Source organism: Perognathus longimembris, chromosome 5 (genome assembly GCF_023159225.1).
Source record: "Perognathus longimembris pacificus isolate PPM17 chromosome 5, ASM2315922v1, whole genome shotgun sequence".
Lineage (NCBI taxonomy): Eukaryota > Metazoa > Chordata > Mammalia > Rodentia > Heteromyidae > Perognathus > Perognathus longimembris.
In genome coordinates, this window is record NC_063165.1 from 2,229,197 (window position 1) to 2,252,000 (window position 22,804).

The 22,804-nt window shown below is 47.8% G+C and overlaps 1 protein-coding gene across 5 annotated transcripts in view; it reads right to left on the reverse strand.

Annotated features, from left to right (window-relative positions):
• Window positions 1-22,804, reverse strand: part of Pknox1 (PBX/knotted 1 homeobox 1) — a 38,444-nt gene that overhangs the window by 6,872 nt on the left and 8,768 nt on the right. The window contains exons 1-8 of one of the 5 annotated variants that reach the window (XM_048346177.1): window positions 15,987-16,257; window positions 15,123-15,231; window positions 12,567-12,694; window positions 7,113-7,284; window positions 6,277-6,447; window positions 5,608-5,707; window positions 4,081-4,178; window positions 15-143 (exon numbers count right to left, since the gene is read on the reverse strand). In XM_048346177.1, coding sequence (XP_048202134.1) covers window positions 15-143; window positions 4,081-4,178; window positions 5,608-5,707; window positions 6,277-6,447; window positions 7,113-7,284; window positions 12,567-12,694; window positions 15,123-15,173 — 849 coding nt within the window. In that variant the 5' untranslated portion in view covers window positions 15,174-15,231; window positions 15,987-16,257. Of the gene's footprint in view, window positions 1-14; window positions 144-4,080; window positions 4,179-5,607; window positions 5,708-6,276; window positions 6,448-7,112; window positions 7,285-9,456; window positions 9,550-12,566; window positions 12,695-14,881; window positions 15,076-15,122; window positions 15,232-15,986; window positions 16,258-22,804 lie in introns of those variants that run through there. The other 4 variants (XM_048346181.1, XM_048346179.1, XM_048346176.1 and 1 more) reach the window with 4 other exon arrangements.

Here is a 22,804-nt window from a genome sequence, read left to right on the forward strand (position 1 = left end):
CCGGGCACCCTTACCCCGATGTGCTGGAAGAGCCAGGACCTCATCACGTTGGTGGCATGCTTTGGCAGGACGCCCCTTTTGTTCTTGGATGAGCCGTCATCTTGATGTAGGATGCTGAGATCTTGGTTCAACTGTAACTGGAGCTTTTAACATTTGACAAATGCCATTAGAGAGCAATGATGACACGTACACACAGCTACGGCTGGGAGGGGAGACTCCGCATGCTTTGCGGTCAAGGTGTACAAGCCAGACCCTATGGGGACTCGCCTAACCCCAGACTGTCTCCTTGCTCTCTGCCCCCTCCTCCTGCCCCGTATCTGTTAAAGTCCTTGGACTCTTCCGGCACACAGTGAGTCGGCCCGGCACCCTTAGTGGCTCCAGGATGGGAACATCAGGCAGGATCGCAGCGCTGACAGCTCGGGGGCTGGCGGCTCAGGGGATGGCCAGCGTCCGGTGGGTTCGTCAGCCAGGCCTACACCATGACAGCCCCGTAACCACCCAGGAGCAACGCCCAGGCCCTGGGGGCTTCCCGGAGAGACTGGGGGCTTCCCGGAGAGACGGGGAGCTCCCGCCTCACCTAGCACTGCAGGCCAGCGCAGCCCTGCTCCTGCGGCCTCCTCACCGCACGCGGCCCGCAAGCCCTACTTCCGCTTCCACGTTCTGGCCCTGGGCCAGGGTTGGGAACCTCGTTTTTCAGCCAGTCCCCCTGGGGCGGGGTGTCTGAACGGGGCCCGCGTGGGGATGGAGCTCAGCTCACGGGAACGGGCGCGCTATCCGGGAGACCAGCTGCTGCCAGCTCCGGGGCTGACGGCGTGCTGACTGGCAGGGACCTGCCGCACACACGCGGAGGTGACAGGCGCGTGGGGAGTGTGAGCATGGGGGGTCTACTTCTCTTCTAGAACCTGTGGACCACCACAGCATCAATACGTGAGAGAGCTCACAATGGTGGAGGGCTGACATGGACTCACGGCCTCTGAGCCCTGGAGCCGGGCCACCTGCAGACAGGGTGTCAGCAGCGGAAACCGCAGCGGAACACACACTGCACCTGACAGCATGGGGCCGCTGGGGCACCAACAAGCACGGGTACACAGTGAAACACACACACACGCACACACACACGCACACGCACACGCAAAAAGAAAATCAGACCCCTACCTATAATCCTATAGTTTAAGGCCAACCCAGGCAAAAATTCTTAAGAACCCATTTCCACCAAGAAAAGGCTGGGTTGGGCTGGGGATATGGCCTAGTGGCAAGAGTGCCTGCCTCGGATACACGAGGCCCTAGGTTCGATTCCCCAGCACCACATATACAGAAAACGGCCAGAAGCGGCGCTGTGGCTCAAGTGGCAGAGCGCTAGCCTTGAGCGGGAAGAAGCCAGGGACAGTGCTCAGGCCCTGAGTCCAAGGCCCAGGACTGGCCAAAAAGAAAAGGCTGGGTACGGGGGTGCGAGCCCGCCACCTCACTACAGGTGAAGCATTAAGGAGACCCCAACGCGGGCTGCGAGACCCAAGCGGAACAAATCAAGAAGGGCGGAGGACGTGCCTGTGGCAAACAGGGGGCCTGGAGTTCGACCTCCAGCACCAGCAAAGCACAAAGCCGAGTGACAGAGCCGCGCAAGGCGGAGCCGCGCTGCGAGCAGAGCCGGCCCACGGCGGGGGCTGTGCGGGCACCGGGCACACGCCACACCAAGCACCCGAGGGCGAGGCAGGAGGGCGGCGCGGGCCCCACGGGCCCCACGGCAGAGGCACAAGAAGGCATCTGAAGGGATGAGTTAAGAGGCAGGATTTACTTAGGAACTCCGAGAAGAACGGTGAAACAAAGGGCCGGAAGGTTTGGAGGGGACTCACAGGGCTAGCCTGTGGTGGCGTTCTCAGACAGCTGAGGGTGACACGCACAGACCTGAAGGAAACATTAACGTCACTGCAAGAAGAGGGGGGAGAAACCGGGCACCGAGTCTCGGGGTGCAAGGAAGCGTGGCCCGGCAGGCGGGGGACGGGCGCTCCCTGCAACCACACTTGCTGGCGGGGAACGGGGGCTTCTTAGTGAAGAGCCGCAGGAAGGCAGGGCAAGCCCAGGGCGCCCTGCCCTGCACGGCGGGGGCACGATGCCCCGCACGGCAGTGACTCGTGTCTTCCCGGGTGGCGGCAGGGCGCACAGCCGTGGCCCTGCCTGAGCCCCACAGGCCCCCCACAGGCCCCCCACGAGGCAGGGAGCCCCGTGCGAATGGACAGCGCTGGAACAAGGGCGGGCCAGAAGGTCATCTGTGACCACCACCCACACACGCCCACTTCCAGCACCCAGCCAGAAGCGGTGTTGGTTTTTGTGCCATTCCTGGGACTTGAACTCAAGAACTGGGAGCTGTCCCTGAGTTTTTATTTAGACTCTGGCTTTTGGGTGGTTAACTGAAGCCGAGTCTCTCAGACTTTCCAGAAGGAGCTGGGGGTTATCACACCGGCCCAGGTAAGAAACTGCTCCACGGGAGTACACACTTTATAGCCTTGCTATTGAAACAGCAAACTTCCTTTCTAAGAAAACTCAGTTAAGTAGAAAATATCCTTCCTACACAAGACACTAATAAGGTATCTGACTCGAGGACGCTTTCCTCCCATTTGACACAAGGAAACTCTTCAGCAAGTACGGAGCTCTGTGCTCACGGGCATGTGAAGTGGGAGAGGGCGGCGGGAGCCCGCGCGGCACGGGAGGAGCCGGGCTCGAGCAGCCGGGCAGAGGGAGGGGGAGGCCGAGCCCTGCGGGCAGAGCGGCACAGGCAAGGGCCGAGAAAGGTCTGCATCCTAGACCCAGTGAGACGCTGCAAACATCGACTGCAGAAAGGAAATGACCTCATTGTTCTGGCCACTCAGCTTTTGGGGCCCAAGCCACTGAGTGTGTGAGTGCAGGGACAACCCACTGCTTCCGGTAGCAAGGGCCTGGAGTCGCATCTCCCCGTCGAGCCGCACAACAGGAGGATTGAGGGGCAGCCTTGAGGGGGCGAGGCTGCTTCCCTGCGCCTCTGAAACCTGGGAGGCCAAAGGTGGCCGTCGGTTCCAGAACACCTGCCCACCGAGCACAGGCTGCCCAGAGCTGCTTGCGCATGCGGCCGCCGCAGCCATGCACGGAAGGAAGGGGACGGGACAGAGGCTGCGCTCTCGTGCAAACGCAACGCTCCCCAGCGAGAACTTCAGCCTCATTTCAACCTGGCTCAAAGTGAAGACACACCCAGTGACTGTGGCTCCAGTCTGGAGGGACCGTGCAGCCCGGCCTCGCAGGCCACCACGAAGGAGCAGGGAAGGGAGAGGGCACAGGGCACAGGGCACGGGGCGGTCTGCCTTGTCCCTACTGACTTGTGCAGCTGTCTCTCCTGCTACAGAGGCCAGACCCTCAAACGCGGGGCGCTGAGAGCCCCAGCGGGAGCTCCCTCTGGTCTCTCATGGGGGTCTGCTTTAAATCAAGTGCCTCAGACACGGTGAGGGGACCCTGCAGAGAGCCAGGAAAGCTTCCAGGGCTCAGGAGCCACGCGCATGGCGTCCTGCGGGGGGTTCAGGCCGGGCTTTGTCTTGCTGAGAAACCTGTGGTTCTGCAGCTACAGAACCTCAAATCTCACATGAACAGGTGCACACGCCTGGGGAGTGCCTGCTAACGGGCTGCTTCTGGGGGGCTCAAAAGACTTTCCTGAAACCTGCACATTCTCAATTTTTTTTTTCTTTGCCAGTCCTGGGCCTTGGACTCAGGGCCTGAGCACTGTTCCTGGCTTCTTTTTGCTCAAGGCTAGCACTCTGCCACTTGAGCCACAGCGCCACCTCTGGCTTTTTCTATCTATGTGGTGCTGAGGAATCAAACCCAGGGCTTCAGGCGAGCACTTTACCACTAGGCCATATTCCCAGCCCTACTTGCACATTTTCGACAGCAAGGAAGATAGGAAGTGAAAAGAAACAAACTGATATTCATCCACCCCGAGTGGAGACTGTCCAGGAGACACGATGGTACTCAGGCAGAGGGGACGGCTCATGCCTGGCCTGTCCCTCAGTGCCCACACGCACGGCCACCCCCACCCCGAGCCTCTCAGAAGGTGGCACTCACCTGGGAGTTCTGGATCCTAATCGTCCCAGGCGACAAGGCCTGTGTGACCACCTGGCCTTGTGGAGTGACAACGGTGACAGGCTGGTACACTGTTCCACCTCAAAAGGGAGAAGAAACTTTAAGGACTAAGCTACTTTACAACTTATTTTAAGCTGTCCTCATTCTACTTAAGGAAGGAACTTAAAAAACTACACTTTAATGAATATTTTAGTCATTTCAAATACATCAACAATACTTTGTAACTGACTTGCTGCTACAAATTATCAAACAAATTTGGTTCACTCTGTATCCTCACTAACCCACTGAACCAAAGAGGATTTTCATGCCCCTTCTTTTTGCCTGCCTCTGCCACTTTACTTTTCCTTCAATTACCACATATTACTAGGGAAGGGAACTAGGGAGGGGAAAGGGAATACCAAAATTGAGGAACAAAGGATAAAAAGACAAACAATACCAAAAGCAATACTTACAAAACCATCTGGTGAAACCCTACTATACAACTCATGGGGGGGGGGGAGGTGGGAGGTGGAGGAAAACTGAGGGAGGAGGTAACAATTTGAACAAAAAGTGTACTCACTGCCTTACATATGAAACTGTAACCCCTCTGTAATTCACTTTGACAATCAATAAAGAAAAAAATGGTATAAAAAATTACCATATATTAAAGATTGCCTAATGGCCCCAGATAAAGAAATACTTTTATTCTGGTTATATTTTTACCACTAGTTTTGGTGGTGGTGGTTTTTGTCAGCTGTGGGGCTGAAACTCAGGGTCTGGGTGCTGTCCTTGAGCTCTTCTGCTCAAGGTTAGCACTCTACCACTTTGAACCACAGTGCCATTTCTGGTTTTCTCAGAGACTTTCCTGCCTGGGCTGGCTTTGAACTGAGATCCTCAGACCTCAGACTCCGGAGTAGCTAGGATTATAGGCGTGAGCTACTGGCACCTGGTCACTAGTGCTCTTCTTGAAATGGTTTTTTTTTTTTTTTTTTTTTTGCTCAAGGCTAGCACTCTGCCACTTGAGCCACAGTGCCACTTCTGGCCATTTTCTATATATGTGGTGCTAAGGAATCAAACCCAGGGCTGCATGTATATGAGGCAAACAATCTTGCCACTAGGCCATATTCCCAGCCCTTGAAATGGTTTTTGCTAGACAAACAATACTAAAATTAGGCCTACAGTTTTTGCTAAATTAACAATTCATGACACAATTTAGCTGTTTCAGTTATTGCTAAACGTATAATTCAAAATTCTTATTTGAAAAGCCCAATTGCTTTTTGCTATGTATTTTCATACAAAATACTTTAGGTAGGAAAATACAATTTAAATATTACATTCATTGATAATTAATAAAAATAAACATTCAAAGAACTAGATTCTAGTACAATTACATCAGGAGCTGGTATTAATCAAAACACGGTGAAATTAAGAGAAATATAAAATGTTAATATTGACATTTATTCATTCAAATATAAGAGATCTATGTTCTGCCTCATCTCACAGAGAAGATGGACATGTCTATGGTCATACCTGCCACTGTTGCCATGGTTACATTTCCCTGCTGCAGGGCAGAAGCGGGTACAACAATTCCCTGGGGGCTGAGGGTGCCCGTGATGGCACTTTGAACCTGCTAAACATCAGAGCACACATTGTGGTGATCATTAGAACCCAGGAAAAAAAACACCTGTGTAAACCTCAATGGAAGGGCATCATGCTATCACAACCCAGCGCGGGCCCGAGGAGCGGCGCAGACTCGCTGACAAGCTTTCAGAAAATAGCCTCCTGTACAAATGCACAAATACATGATCAGCACTTAAATGTTGGTTTCAGTATTTTATCAAGATAAGGAAGCAAATGGTACTTTATTCTACACATGGCCAGGGCCAGTGGGGCCTCGAATGCAGATGGAACACTCACTCCAACCCTGCTCCAAGCTCAGGAAGACTTTTTCTCGGGCTTGAGTCACTCCGGAGCCAGCTTGCGTCCAGAGACTCAGATCACTGTAGCAGGGCAGCCATCAAGGTAGCCCAGCACCTGTAAAGGTGCTGCTGGTCTCAGGGGACAACACCACGGTTACAGTGCACAGGAAGCAGGGCGGGCCTCCGAGACCGTACCCGGGACTGCACAGGGGAGTAGGGGTCAGGAGACAACACCACGGTTACAGTGCACAGGAAGCAGGGCGGGCCTCCGAGACCGTACCTGGGACTGCACAGGGGAGTAGGGGCTCCCAGGCTCCCCACTCAGCAGGGTCTCGCTGTTCATTTTTGTCTTCAGACAGGCAATGTACCGACTGCAGAAATCCTTGCAGAGTTCATTAACCTTTTCCAGCTCAAGAAGATGAATACGCAGGACCTGGATTGCTTTCACCATCTAGAAGCAGGCAATGAACGTTTACAATGAGAACGGGGGACAGCGATCATCACCAGCACACACACTGGGTCTCGGTATTGGGTGGAGGTCTTTTGGCTGCCAACCATGGAGGTGGAACCACGTCTGGAATCACACGTGGGAACTGTTCTAGCACCGCTGCCTGGAGCTCCGGGTTGTTGGGGGCAGCTGGTGTATCCAGAACCCAGAGCCCAGAGCCACCCTCAGAGCGGCCGTGCTAGAAGTGGCTCTGACCCTACAGAGCACTGGGCCACAGCCCAGCCCCGCCTAAGCAAGTCTCTTACCTTTGCTCTACTCCATCTCCGTCACCCCATCCCATACGTGCTTCCTAATCCCATCGAGTCCAACTCTTCTACACTCTATTTCTTGTATCAAGTCTAAGAACTCTGCTCACACAAAGCTTTTCTCTCATGACTTTTCTAAAGTTTTGTAATTTTGCATGAAGTCATTTGCCATGGTTCTTTTATCCGCTCGTCCAAAGAGAAGGTCACTGGAAACCGGAAGACAGAACCATGGGTTTTGGACGTATTGGAAACTAAGTTGTTTCCCATTGATACAATTCTCTGGTGGAACTTTTTCACTAGAAGCTTAAAATTTCATGAAAGAATTTTACAAGTTCTGGAAAATAAAACACCGACTTTACTTACTAAGTTGTCTGTTTCTGGGTCTTCACAGAAGAAGGGTTTCCCTTCTTTTTCCTGTTTCCTGACGAAGTTCTCAATGTCCACGTCAAAACTGGCAGAAGTCGTGCCTTCTGAGCCTTGTGTGGACTGTTCACATTTTTCAAACAACAAAGCTAGTAATGGGAACAGAGGATGCCTGGAGGAGAAAAGAAAAAACATAACAGAGGTGTGCTCTATGCCTCCTTGAGAATACGGGGTGTGTGTGTGTGTGTGTGTGTGTGTGTGTGTGTGTGTGTGTGTGTGTGTGTGTGTGTGTGTGTGTGTGTGTGTGTGTGTGTGTGTGTGTATACATACACGGTGTGTATGTGTGTGTATACGGTGTGTGTGTATACGGTGTGTGTGTATGTGTATACATGATTTCTGTTTCAGGGTGTCTCAGTATGTAGCCCAGGAAAGCCTCCAACTCATAATCCTCCTGTCTCAGACTGCTAAGTGCTAGCAGTATAAGAATGAGCAACTACTCTTGGCTTGTATGTATGATTTTATATGGCAGCTCTTTGAACTCTCAATTCTTCATTTAAGGTGCATAAGTCAATGGAGCATAGTGTACTGTAGAACATGTAACCATCATCAGTAAAAATTAGACTGTGATTACTCCCAAAACAAACACTGTAGCCACTAGCAGCTGTTATTTCCAAAGTCCCAGCCCACCACAACCCTACTTCCTATTTCCACTTATTCTACTCATCTCATCCAACAGAATTACATGTAATCATTGGAGTCGGGTTTCTGAGACTCAGCAGGTTTTCGAGACTTAGTGTTAAAACCCACACTGGTCCTTCAATGCTCATGGCTGAACACTATAAGGGCGGCTCATATTTCCTTCTTTATCAGTTGGTAGAAGCCTGGATTTTGGCTATGATGAACAGGCATTCATGTACAAGTGTTTGTGGGACATACATAGTCATTTCCCTTGGGCACATGCACAGGAGTAGTTTCTGGATTGAATACAACTCTCTCTCTCTCTCTCGTGCTGGTCCTGGGGATTGAACTCAGGGCTTGGGCACTGTTCCTGACCTTTCTTTGCTCATGGCTAGTGTTCTACCACTTGAGTCACAACTCTACCACCAGATTTTTTTTGGTAGCTAACTGAATAATCCCACACTTTCCTGCCCAAGCTGGCTTTGAACCTTGTTCTTCAGATCATGGCTTCTTGAGTAGCTATGATTACAGGCATGAACCACCAGCACCTGGATTGAATTACGAAGCTGCTAGAACATTTTCTAAGGTGGCTGCACTGTTTTACATTCCTACCTGCGGTGCATTTCTCTACATTCTACCAATACTTGCTACTCTGCTTTTCAATTACAGGCATCCTAATGATATCAAGTGGTGTGTTTCTGTGGGGGTTTGGGGATGAGGTGGTCTTTTATTTTCTTGTGCCATTCCTGGGGCTTGAGCTCGGAGCCTAGGGCTCTACCACTATGAACCACTGCTTCATTTCTGGCCTTTTCTGGGTAGTTGAAATATGAATATTGCAGGCTTTCCTGTCCAGAATGACTTTGAACTAAGATCCTCAGATCTCAGCCACCTGAGTAGCTAGGATTATAGGCGTGAGCCACCAGTGCCTGGCTGGGGGGGATAGGGGGGATTTTTGAGAAAGGATCCAGCTATATAGCCCAGACTGGCCTAGAACTTGCAATCTTCCTGCCTCAACCTCCCCAGTGCTAGGATTACTACAGGTATGCACTACCAACCGAACTTTCTGGTATTTATACAGTAAGAAAATACATATCTCTTAGAAAACTCAGACCATACGGATCAAGCGGAAACCTCTGGCGATCCCCAAAGAGGCCAGGGTCAGTGCTGCAGTGTGTACCCACAGCCTGCTCCGGGGGACACTGTGCACACACATGGTTCTGGAGCTGGCTTCCTTCTTCCAAACTCTCCCCACCAACAGGACCGACTACATGAGTGTATAGCTTAGACAGGTGGCCACGGATCCCCACTCGGTATGACACTGCCAGACCTTACTTTAAAAAATTCATTTTAGGGGCTGGGAATGTGGCTTAGTGGTAGAGTGCTTGCCTAACATGCATGAAGCCCTGGGTTCGATTCCTCAGTACCACATAAACAGAAAAAGCTGGAAGTGGCGCTGTGGCTCAAGTGGTAAAGTGCTAGCCCGAGCAAAAGAAGCTCAGGGACAGAGTCTGAGTTCAAGTCCCAGGAATGGGGGGAAAAAAATCACTTTAATTTCATTCTGCATTGAACTGCATGCACCAATTATGCGGCCAGTGCTGCTTCAGAGCCTATCACTAACAGCAGCAGGGCAGCCTCAGTGTGAGACCCCAACAGGGCCACCGTTCACCTGCCAGCTCCCTTAGGCTTCCTGCAGTTGATCAATATTTACAATGTAGAGGTGACTCAGTATACAGAAGCCATTATTTTCTAGGAGAGCTGCCTGCAACAAAATTGTAAAAACACTGCAAAAATTACTAGGGTCACACTCTAAGCAGAGATAACAAACCTGTTTGTAAACCTTGAGGACATTGGGCTAAGTGACGAAAAGCTGTTATATTATTCCTTTTATAGTGAACATTTAAGGAAATTCTTTTTGTTGTTGTTGTTGGTCATGGGGCTTGAACTTGGGGCCTGAGCTCTTTTCCTCAAGGATAGCACTCTACCACTTTGAACCATACTGACACTTCTGGTTTTCTAGTGGTTAATTAGAGGCAAGAGTCTCACAGACTTTCCTGCCCAGACTGGCTTTGAACTGTGATCCTCAGATCTCAGCCAACTGAGCAGTTAGGATTGCAGGTGTGAGCCAGCAGCACCTAGCTAGTAGTTAAATTTGTGCTGGTATAGGGGCTTGAACTCAGGGTCCTGCACGCTTGCTCAATTTTTCTGTCATGCCTTATGCTCTACCACTTGTGCCATACCTCCATTTCTGACTCTTCACTGGTTAACTGGAGATAAGAGTTTCTGCAATCTGTTAGCTCAGGCTGGTTTCAAACTACTGTCCCCTGACCGCAGCCTCCTGAATAGTTAGGATTACAGGTGTAATGCACGAGTACCCAGTTGTCACTTTTACTTTAGGCCATTTGTCAGTTCCTTACTGGTCCCTCAAAGCTTTGAGGGCACCAATACTTAAATGTGTACATCACACACATACGCTTCTAGCCATTAGTTGCCCTTTAAATTATGTTTCCATGTAAGGGTCTATTTTGATATCCGAGTTAATCAGTCTTCCTGATGTTTTGAATTTACATTTGGGTAGTTAACTGAGATAACAGTCTTTCAGACTTTTCTGCCCAGACTGGTTTTGAACTGAGACCCTCAGATCTCTGATGTAGTCTAGAGTTAATTCCTTGGCCAATCATGTGTTGCAAGGATGCCTCCATACATGTAATGCAAGTCTTCTCTTTTCCTTCCTTCCTTCCTTCCTTCCTTCCTTCCTTCCTTCCTTCCTTCCTTCCTTCCTCCCTCCCTCCCTCCCTCCCTCCCTCTCCCTCCCTCCCTCCCTCCCCCCCCTCTCTCTCATCAGTCATAGGGCTTAAACTCAGGGCCTGGGCACTGTCCCTGAGGTTTTTTTTCCACTCAAGGCTAACACTCTACCACTTTGAGCCATAGTGCCATTTCTGATTGTTCTTGTCGTTAACTGGAGATAAGAGTCTCACGGACTATCCTGCCCAGGCTGGATTTGAACCACGATCCTCAGATCCAAACCTCCTGAGTAGCTGGGATGACACGCGTGAGCCACCCGCACCCAGAATCTTTTCATTTTCTGAACAGCATCTCTTGGCAGAGCAGAATTTCTAAATTTTGAGTAGGCCCAATTTATCACATTATTTAACTTTATAAATCATGCTTTTAGTATCCTAAGAATGAACTTTTTGCTGAGCTCTAGTGGCTCATACCTGTAATTGTAGCTACTCAGGCTGAGATCTAAGGAACACGGTTCAAAGTCAGCCCTGGACAGAAAAGTCTGTGAGACTCTCATCTCCAATTAACCACCAGAAAACCAGAAGTGGTACTGTGGCTCAAAGTGGCTCACTTGAGTGCTAGCCTCAAGTGAAAGATCTTAAGGACAGCCTGAAGAAAGGACTTTTTGTCCAATGGAGTAAGGTCTTAAAGACTTTCCTGTGTTTTCTAAAGTTATTAAAGTTTTAAAATTTGCATTAGATCTATAATACATCTTAGCCAAATCTTTGTATAAGATATGAAACTACTCTGAGGATTTTTTTTCATAAAAATGTGTAACTGTTCTGATATCAGTTACAGAAAAGTAACCTCAATTATTTTTACATCTCCATCTAAGCTCAAATGAAAGCTAAGCACGGTGGCATCCGTTCTAGTGCTCAGGAGGCAGAGGGAGAATTGTGTTTGAGTTCAGTTTTGGCTACACAGCTAGACCTTGTCACACTCATACAAAAGAGTCCTATTTTATATTTATGCACATTTGTTTCTTGATTCTTTTTGTATCACTTATCTGAGTGTCTGTCCTCAAAATCTTGTAACTACTATAACTTAATACTTTGAAGTTTTCAAAATTGTACAGATGGACTCCTCCAACTTGACTCTTTTTAAAACTTATTTTAGCTATGCTATCTCCGAGAATTTTTTGCTCAAGGCAAGTGCTCTACCCCTTACGCAATACCTCTACTTCTGTCCTTTTTTGGTGCTTAATTGGAAATAAGAGTCTCATGGACCTTCTTGCCCAGGCTGGCTTCAAACCAAGATCTTCAAATCTCAGTCTCCTGAGTAGCAAGGATTACAGGTGTGAGCCACCAGTGCCTGGCTTGCTTACAATCCTTTTAACTATAATTCAATGTTAAATTTTGTTCAGTGTACTTCTCTATCAATGGGTAAGACACCTGGGGACCTTATCAGTTAATTTTTTAATAGTGAACCAGTCTTTCATTACAAGAAAAACTCTATTTGGCCACTGTGGGTTACTTTTTATAGGCTGATGGATTTAATTTTTTGTATGTTGCTGCTGATTATTATTAATGTAAGTTCGTGAAGGATACTGTTTTTCTTGTTTTGTACTGTCTTTGGTTTAGTATCAGAGGAGGCTTAGTTCGCAGTGAGCTGAGAGGTCTTCTCCCTCTTCTTTTTTTAAAGACATGGTGTAGCAGTGCTGTTCTTTTTTCTTCATATATTGGTTGAACTCTCCCATGAAGCCATCCAGGCCTGGGCTGGAGTGGAGCTCAGTGGAAGGGAACTTGCCTGGCACGCACAAGGCCCACGTTCTACCACCAGCACCACGAGTGGGTCTCAAGATATTTTCCTCTCCCTTTCATTATTCTTGAACTATCACTCTGTAGTCCAGGTCAATCCAATGATTAGAAATGACACCTTGATCTGGAAAACTATTGGTCGGAGCAGTTGTTGCGTCACACAGGTCCCTCCCCACTCCGCCTAGCCCCGGCACTCCAGTTGGCTTGGACACCCACGTGCCCCCCACCCAGACACTACCTATAAATGGCCTGCTTGTCGGCATCCATTGGGGTTTGGGACTCCACAGGAGGAGGGCTCGCGCCTTCCGCACCCGGTTCTGAGCAAATGGGATCTTGCTCTGTTTTTAACTCTGCTACCACTTGCATCTGGAAAAGAGGAGGAGACTTTGTGTTACTAAACACAAAATAAATTCTACCAAGTATCCTATCTTTTTTGTTGTTGTTTGCTTGTTTTTGCCAGTCCTGGGGCTTGGGGACTCAGGGCCTGAGCACTGTCCCTGGCTTCTTTTTGCTCAAGGCTAGCACTCTGCCACTTGAGCCACAGCGCCACTCCAGGCTTTTCCTATGTATGTGGTGCTGAGGAATCAAACCCAGGGCTTCATGTATGTGAGGCAAGCACTCTACCACTAGGCCATATTCTCAGCCCTAGGTATTCTATTCTTAAATAGAAATGCAATCAGAAGAATGTTAAACATCCAGCCAGTTATATGATGGTAAACAAAAACACTAAAAGTTGTTTTTAAAATATAAAAAATAAATATGAATTTATTATGTTTTAAAAGTAGAGACCAGCTAGGCACCAGTGGCTCACACCTGTAATTCTAGCTACTCAGTAGGCTGAGATCTGAGGACTGCAGCCTGAAGCCAGTCTGTTCAAAACCCACGACTGGCAAAAAAAAAAGTACAGACCATAAAGGCCAAATCTCCAAACTGCTAAAGAACTGGAGTGACTGAGTCCCATGAAACATGTATGATTTTAGAGCTCAACTGCCTACATGCCCCTGCAGGGACCACACATGCGACCTCAGTCCTCCTGCTCTTGTCATAGGTTCCCACAGCTAACAAGAGAGGGATACAGAAATAGTCCAGGCTTTTTTTTTTTTTTTTTTTTTTGGCCAGTCCTGGGCCTTGGACTCAGGGCCTGAGCACTGTCCCTGGTTTCTTTTTGCTCAAGATTAGCACTCTACCACTTGAGCCACAGCGCCACTTCCAGCTTTTTCTAAATATGTGGTGCTGAGGAATCGAACCCAGGGCTTCGTGTATAGGAGGCAAGCTCTCTTGCCACTAGGCCAAATTCCCAGCCCCAGGCTCTTCTTTCCTCATAAAAACAAAACTCAGAATGCTACCTAACTGTGACACAACTAAATTCTCCATTTCTACCCTACCCCTCAGAAATTCCTAGGCTATAAAAAATGCAACATGGCTTTGAGCACATCTCAGTGGTACAGCGCATGCTTAGCAAACAAGTCCTTGAGTTTGATCCCGGTCTGCATACAGTCTCATACCTATACACAATTTGTAACAAAGGTCACTATACTCATGCCAAGTATCAGTACAACATGCCTGTAATCCTAGCTACTTAGGAGGGTGAGCTCTGAGGATGGAGGTTCAAGGCCAGCCCAAGCCGAGAAGCCTATGAGACTCTTATGTATAATTAAGCATCCGAAAGCCAGAAGTAGAGCTGTGACTCCAGTGTAGAATGCCAGCCCTGAATGAAAAAGCTTAACCCTAAGTTGAAACCCAAGTACCATCCCCCACCAAAGAAAAGGTCTCTGCATTCAGAAAAGCAAAGACCAGCTATGTTATTTCATTTATTTAAATCTCTAAAAATGCTTTAAATTTGTTTAAATTTGTTTTAAACAGTCACCTAGGTAAATTACATTTAAATTCTTAAAGAATTCAACTGACTCACATGCAAAAATCAAATTTGCTGCCAGAAACTTTTAATTATGTATAAGCAGATCAGACTGCCTACCCTGATAGTGTGGTCTGGACCCAGTTCCAGGAATCCTGCCAGAGAGCAGGCCAGGCATGCTCTGACAGCAGACATGGTATTTGCCCCAACAGTCTAGAGGGAGCTACAGAGTACCTACTCTGCCACCTTAGGTGGGGGAAAAAAAATGTTCTCTTTCTCTTAGAAAATAAAAACAGGGCTGGGGATATAGCCTAGTGGCAAGAGTGCCTGCCTCGGATACACGAGGCCCTAGGTTCGATTCCCCAGCACCACATATACAGAAAACGGCCAGAAGCGGCGCTGTGGCTCAAGTGGCAGAGTGCTAGCCTTGAGCGGGAAGAAGCCAGGGACAGTGCTCAGGCCCTGAGTCCAAGGCCCAGGACTGGCCAAAAAAAAAAAAAAAAAAAAGAAAATAAAAACAACAAAAGCCCAAGCACCCCGTAGAGGGTGAAGTGACCACATGTACACAAATGCACTGAAAGGCTTATTTCAGAGTTTTCTTATTAATGATTGTGTTTGATTTCAGAGAACAATGTGGGCCTCACGCGTGCTAGGCAAGTGTCTAGTCTTTAAAAAGGACAATACTAATTAGCACTGACCTTAACAATATAAAATTCCCAAGAAAGTCATGATTGAGGCAGGGTTGGTATCATTTAAGGAAGTAATCTGAGCAACTACACAGTTTATCTTTCTGGAGACAAACATAAATAAACGCACAGTGTATTTAAAATGCAATGTGCAGCTTCAGAGAAATTGAATGATGAATACACAAATAGTGTCCATGTTTAGTGCCAGATTGACTGGCAGTACTTAGGTGCAGAATAAAGCTCAAACTCTCACTTGCTGCCCATCTTGATAGCTGTCTATACTCAATGTCTGTGTAGCCATCATGGTTGATGGGAGGACTTTTTAACACATCAAATCATCTTGAGTCCAAAGTAAGTGCTATCTGGGAAAACAAAAGCAGAAGAGCACCAGTTAGCATGTAATCAGAGTTTTCTTGTCTTTTACTCTACAGCATTCATGCAATACTAAAAAAGAAAAAAAAATCAAAACAAGTTGGGCACCGGTGGTTCACGCCTGTAACCCTAGCTACTCAGGAGGCTAAAATCTGATGATCACGGTTTGAAGCCAGCCTGGGCAGAAAAGTCCCCTTGAAACTTTTATCTCTAATTAACCACTCAAAAACTAAAAGTGGTGGGGTGGCTCAAGTGGCAGAGCACAAAAAGGCTCAGGGACAGTGCCCAGGCCCTGACTTCAATATACACAACCGACCAACCAACAAAAAGACATCCTGCTACCCAGGAAAGACTGAGAGGATCGTAGCTTAAGACCAGGCAGGCAATATGCTAGCAAGACCCCACCCAGCTGAGTGAGCCAAAGGTGGTGGTGTATGCCTGTAGAGGGTGATGTGACCATATGCACACAAATGCACTCAAAGGTTTATTTCAGAGTTGGGAGGAGTAACGTCAAGGACTGAAGTCAAGAAAGCACAGGCAAAAAGGCAAGACCCCACAAAATCAAAGTGTTGTAGGGAGTAGAGCTGACTCCATCTTGATTAGTGAAACATGGTAGCAATTGTTTAAAATGAAATTAAATATTACCTCAACCTGACCGCAAAATTCTGCTTCTGTAAATGGCTTGCTTGTTTGTTGCTTGCTCTACCCCCTGCGTCAACCCCCTACACCTGTGCTACGCTTTTACCTTTATAAACCTCAGCTCCAGGACTGTTAGGGGGTCACGGTGTCAGCGCCTGAGTCTGTGCTGCGTCCCTGGCCGGTCAGTTCACTTTTTGCTTCCCCAATAAATCCATCTTTGCTTGAGACTGTCTCTGCGTGGTGGAGTCTGGAGGGACGTGGGTTTGAGTCCCATTTGGGGTACCTTCCCTGGACCCCATAACAAAAGCAGAGTATGGACTAAAAACCTCCAAAATTGAGTCAAAATAAATCCTTCCTCCTGTAAGTTGTTTGCATGAGATATTTTGTCCGTGTCTCTCCGTCACACACACACACACACACACACACACACACACAAACTTGACACAGAAAATTGATAAAGTATGGTGACTACTTGACCATGTGGTTCAAAAAACTTTGGACCTAGTGGAGGGAGGAATTTGGAAATGCTTGGAGATGGAGGCTAGAGAAGCCCAAGAATAAGATAAGCAGAGGTTGAGGTGGAACTTTGTTGGGTTCGGGAGAGGAGAGAGCTGACAGGACGTTGGCTAGTAAAGGCTGTGCTCATGAGTCAATCAGAAAGGAACTCTTCTGGAAGCTGGACTTGAGGCTACTCATGTTACAGTCTGGCAAAGAACCTGTCTGTGTTTTGTCCATGCCCCGAGACGTCGTGTAAGTTGAAATTAAAGACAAACCAATGAATGTGGCAGGGAAAATTTCAAGGTGGCACAACATGCCTGCTGTGATATGAGGATTGCTAACTACTTTTGGGCACCTTTACAGTGAGAATCAGGAGCAGAGGCAGAGTAGAAAGATTCGAAAAACTTGCAGTTTGGTCAGAAAAGCACATTTCAAGTTGGGACAAGGCAATGTATAGTTGCTGAAGAGACTGGTGACACTGAAAAGAAACCAAAAGCTAGAGCTGGTGATCCCATCTGTAATACTAGCTATTCAGGAGGCTGAGATCTGAGGAGTGGGGTTCAGAACCAACCTAGCTCGGCAGACAAATCTGAGACTCCTATCTCCAATTAACTGGCTAAAAGCTCCAAGTGGAAGTGTGGCTCACGTGGTAAGAGTGGCAGCTGTGAGTGAAAAAGCTGAGTAAGGGGGCTGGGGATATGGCCTAGTGGCAAGAGTGCCTGCCTCGGATACACGAGGCCCTAGGTTCGATTCCCCAGCACCACATATACAGAAAACGGCCAGAAGCGGCACTGTGGCTCAAGTGGCAGAGTGCTAGCCTTGAGCGGGAAGAAGCCAGGGACAGTGCTCAGGCCCTGAGTCCAAGCCCCAGGACTGGCCAAAAAAAAAAAAAGAAAGAAAGAAAAAGCTGAGTAAGAGCACAAGGCCTTTAGTTCATGCCCCAACACTAGCACCACAAGAAAAAGGCCAAGAGCCGGGATGAAAGGAGAAGATGACTGACTTCAGGTCCTCTCAGGAACTGGACAGATCGTACCAACGGGGTCCCCTTCTAGCAGAGGACTGTGTAGAGAAGTGTTTCCTCCACAGTCTTCAGGCACCCAGAAAACTGCCACAACTGTGGTCCAAGAGGGCCAGCTGCTGCCTGAGCTGGCAGAGGAGCTGGCAGCTGGTGTCATCTGTGGCACGGTAACCTTTCAGACGTGCAGAATGGTAAGAGTTGGAGGGCCACAGATGCTTCAACTAAGATTTTAAAGGAAGACCTAGAAGGTAGTAGGTAGGCAAAGTATGGCAGGGTCAGGATGCTTACAGAGATCCCCAAAGCTGTGAGCTGAAGCTACAATGGAGACCCCAGGAGGTTAGAGATACCAGGAGGATGGAATATCTGCCAAGGAAAACCTCCGGCAACAAGCAGCGGTAGCCCGGGAAGAAGCCCTGCTGTGCAGAGCCACCAAGGCAATGGGCAGAGCTGCCCAGCCCTCTGGTGTTCACACCATGCCCCGGATGCTGGACATGAAGCTGAAGGCTTTAATGGTTGCCATATTGGGTTTCAGTCTTGTTTTGGACTCATCCCTCCATAGCATTTGCAATGGCAATGTGTACCTGTCCTACTACTATAGATGGAAAGTATCTAGCGTGTGTGTGTGTAGCTTGAAATCAGGGCCTATCCCTGAACTTCTTTGCTCAAGGCTGATGCATTACCACTTAAGCCACAGGTCTACTTCTGCTTTTTGGTGGCTAACTGAAGATACTCTCATGGACGCTTCTGCCCACGCTAGCTTTTGAACCATGCTGCTCAAATCTCAGCCACTCACACCTGTTTTTTTATATTTTTATGGGGTTCCAAGCCGATTCTGCTTTGGGTTTCAGAGGAGATTTTGAACTTGGACTTTTGAGCAGTGCTGGATCTTTGGAGACTCTTGGAGATGGACTTATTGTATTTTGTGTTATGGAACTGATAGGAGGCAGAGAGCAGGGGCAGATTATTATGGTTTGGATAGGAAGTACCTTCTGAGAAGACTTGAGTGTTGAAGTCTGGCCCTTGATTGGTGGTACTATTAAGAAGTGATGCCCAACCTTGATTGATGGTCAACTTGAGTGGGCAGAGAACCTAGGGACTCTGTGTGTGTGTGTGTGTGTGTGTGTGTGTGTGTGTGTGTGTGTAAAGGCAGGAGGAAGAGGAGGAGGAGGAAGAGGAAGAAGAGGAAGGAAGAAGAAGGAAGAAGGAAGAAGAGGAGGGGGAGACAGTAAACTAGCCAGGTGCCAGTGGCTTGGGCCTGTAATTCTAGTTACTCAGGAGGCTGAGATCAGAGGATCAGGATTTGAAGAAAGGAAGTCTATGTGACTCTTATCTACAATTAGTCACCAAAAAGCTGGAGATAGAGCTGTAACTCAAGTGGTAGAGGGCTTGCCTTGGGGGGAAAAAGCTCTGGAACAGTGCCCAGGCTGAGTTTAAGCCCCAGAACAGTGCCTGGGCTGAGTTCAAGCCCCAGCACCAAAAAGACAGAGACAGAGGGGGGTAGGGAGGGGAGAGGGAGAGAAAGAGAGAGAGAGAAGAACCTGCCTCCAATCACAGAGGCTCCACCCCAGACTCTGGAGAAGTCACCCAGCAGGGACAGTTTATAGGCCTCTATCACCTCACCATAAAGTGAGAGGCACACCCAACATTCGTTATCTCCAGAACACTAAAACAGCCTTCAAGCTTTTCTTCCACACCCATCTTCTGATCTACCCACCAAATCCAGTCTTGAAGAGTAGCTCCATTGATGTGAATTGTTCATTTTTGGTCAGTTGTAGGGCTTGAACTCAGGGCCTGGGCCCTGTCCATGAGCTCTTTCGCTTAAGGCTAGTGCTCTACCACTTTAAGCTACAGCTCCACTATGGCTTTCTGGTGGTTAACTGGAGATAAGAGTCTCATGGATTTTCCTGCCTGGGCTGGCTCTGAACCATAATCCTCAGATCTCAGCCTCCTGAGTAGCTAAGATTACAGGCTTGAGCCACTAGCACCTGGCAGTGGGAATTCTTAATGTTTGCTTCTTCATCTTTGGTTGTAAGTTTTCAGAACAATGTGCTAGTTCCCTAGTGCCCACAAGTAATGACTAGGGAGGCTAGGTTTAGCACATGGCCTCATGGGCTTCAACATTTTTTAAATAAACTGTGCAAGCACACATATTCAAAATAATTTATGTGTATGAGTGCATTGGTCCTGGGGCTTGAACTCAGGGCCTGGGCACTGTTCCTGACCTTTTGTACTCTAGGCTAGTGCTCTTCTACTTGAGCAATAACTCCACTTCCAGAATTTTGGTAATAAATTGTAGATGAGTCTTCCAGACTTTCCTGCCCAGACTGGCTTCTATTATCTCAGCTTGTTGAGTAGCAAGGATTACAAGGCATGAGCCACTGGTATCCAGCCACACATCATTTTTAATGTTACAGATCTCATAACCCCATTAAATCAGCATCTACAGCTTTAACCCCACCTTAAGCCTGGACAATGATATAAGCTTGGTGCTATGTACTTGTTGCTACTGGTTAGTCACTGGTGCTAGGCCATTTTTTCCTTTCTAGTCCAGACCTACTTATATAGACTGGAGATAAGAAATACATTCTCATAATTACTTAAATTAACACTAGTACCTCCAGTTCAAACTTGGAAATACGGGGTATTTAACTGCTTTAGATTCATGTCTATATGCCTCTTCCCTTGCCTAAGAAACCTTACTTTTTAATGACAGCAACATCATAAGTTATTTACTTACTATATATTAAAAGTTTCAAAATGCGGGCTGGGGATATGGCCTAGTGGCAAGAGTGCTTGCCTTGTATACATGAAGCCCTGGGTTCAATTCCCCAGCACCACATATATAGAAAACGGCCAGAAGGGGCGCTGTGGCTCAGTGGCAGAGTGCTAGCCTTGAGCCAAAAGCCAGGGACAGTGCTCAGGCCCTGAGTCCAAGGCCCAGGACTGGCCAAAAAAAAAAAAAAGTTTCAAAATGCAATATAAGTATTACTAATAGTCAAAGTATTAAAAACTGTCCAGTGACTCACAGCAGTTCCTGTCTTTAGGATTTAGATGGACAATCTAGTTTATTTTGAAGTCACTTGAAATAACTACTCTCTGTACAAGTAAGCCATCAACTATGATTCATTTTTACTCTCAAATTTTTTTTTGGGGGGGGGTCAGTCATGGGGCCTGGGAGCTGTCCTGAGCTTTCTCAGCTAGTGCTGCTCTACCACTTTAAGCCACAGCTTCATTTCTGACTTTTTGCTAGTTAACTGAAGAGTTTCATGGACTTTCCTGCCCAGGCTGGCTTTGAACTGCGATCCTTAGATCTCGGACTCCTGAATAGCTAGCATTACAGTTATAGGTGTGACCCACCAGGGCCCAACTTCCCTAAATTTTTATAGACTACCTTGACTCGTAGTTTTTTTTGCTTTTTGCCGGTCCTGGGGCTTGAACTCAGGGCCTGAGCACTGTCCCTGGTTTCTTTATGCTCAAGGCTAGCCTAGCACTCTACCACCTGGGCCATAGCGCCACTTCTGGCTTTTTCTGCATATGTGGTGCTGAGGAATCGAATCCAGGGCTTCATGCATGCAAGGCACTCTACCACTAAGCCACATTCCCGCCCTGACTCTTACTTTTTTATTTGCTTGTTTGGATTGGGTTTGGTGTATATGTATTTGTGATACTGGGATTTGAACTTAGATCCTCACACTTGCCAGGCAAGCAGTGTACCACTGAGGCACACCTCCAATCCTGAACCTTGGGGGGTTTTTTGGTTTGTTTTTTTGCCAGTCCTAAGGCTTGAACTCAGGGCCTGAGCACCGTCCCTGGCTTCTTTTTGCTCAAGGCTAGCACTCTGCCACTTAAGCCAAGTGCCACTTCTGGCCATTTTCTATATATGTGGTGCTGAGGAATCGAACCCATGGCATCATGTAGAGGCGAGCACTCTTACCACTAGGCTACATTCCCAGTCCTGAACCTTCTTTGAATTAAGGAAACTATATAGAAACATTCCTGTGGATTTGACAGGGCTCAGGACATGCTACTATAATTATGGTATGTTGAAATACTACACATTTTAAGCTGAACAAACGAAAGCTTCCTGACAGTCCTGTGCCCTCCTCACCTGGAGGAAGGGAACGACCTAGCTCCAAAGAAAAAGGGACAGAGAGAAATCTGAGTCAGTAGGCTCTGCTTGGTTTCCTCAGTTTATTAAACGTAACTTCTTTGATCCAAACATATTTTCCCATGACTTTCTACTCTTCATCCAGCCTTGCGTGTCTGCTTTCTGTTGCTGTGACAAGACACCTGAGATACACAACTTAAAGGTGGAAAGGTTTCTTTTGTTCTGGTCTGAAAGGCTCTGCAGGCAGAATATCACAGCAGGGGCACTGGGAGAGCAAAGCTGCTCACTTCAGGGTGCATGGGAAGCAGAGAGGAAAAGACAAAGGATGAGCTATCCTTCAAGGGCATGCCAAGTGATCCATTGCCTCCAACTTGGCTCCCCTTGTAAAGATTCCATCATCTCCCAAACCCCAACAATGACTAGCCCACCCAGGATTAACCCTCTGATGGTCAGTTCCCTCATGATCCAATCACTTCCCAAAAGACCTATCTCTGAACACTGCCTTGGGACCACACCCTCAACATATGAGATATTCCAGATCTAAACTGTACATCAACAAAAAATACTCAGGTTCAACCTCTTCCTCAGGACTCCCTTTTCTTATGAACATTCCTATTTCTGGTAAAACTTAATTAAAAAAAAATAGTCTTTCACCCAAGACAATGAATGAATCTAAGATGAATAGGAGGAAAACCAATTTCTTCCCTCCCCTCAAGTCTCATGATCAAAACTAAACACCTAACCCAACATCTAGCCCTTCCTGCCGGCCATTCCATGGGGAAACCTACGCTCTGGGGCAGCCTTCCTTTTCACCAAAGCAAATGCTCTGTGGGCTTTCCACACTGAGTGGTGGCTCCCAGCAAGGGAGGATATCTCCCTCCTCTTGAAAACTGTGGCGTGCTCTACTGTACAAAACTGACCACTGGTCACTGAATCCGCCCCTTGCTTTGAGCTCGGGTGCATTTCCACTCCCCTCCTGACACCCATTTTAAACCCTTCAGGGAGGGCTGGGAATATGGCTTGCTTTCCAGTTCTTCCCACACCTGTGAGGGACCATTTCTGCCCATGGGAACTGAAAGGCAGGAACCCCTCCCTGTCAGCTTTCCCCATCAATGTACTTTTGGCTGCCATTAGTATCAGCTATGTAAGCAGGCACTCAATTATTTGCTTAGTGAGCGGATGGGAATTATTCGCTCCATGAAGATCTGAGGCAACTCATACATCTGTACCTGCTGCCTTTTCAAAGATCACATCTCTGATTTCCTTCTCAATTTTGTCTCCTTTCAGGTCTATGAGGTTC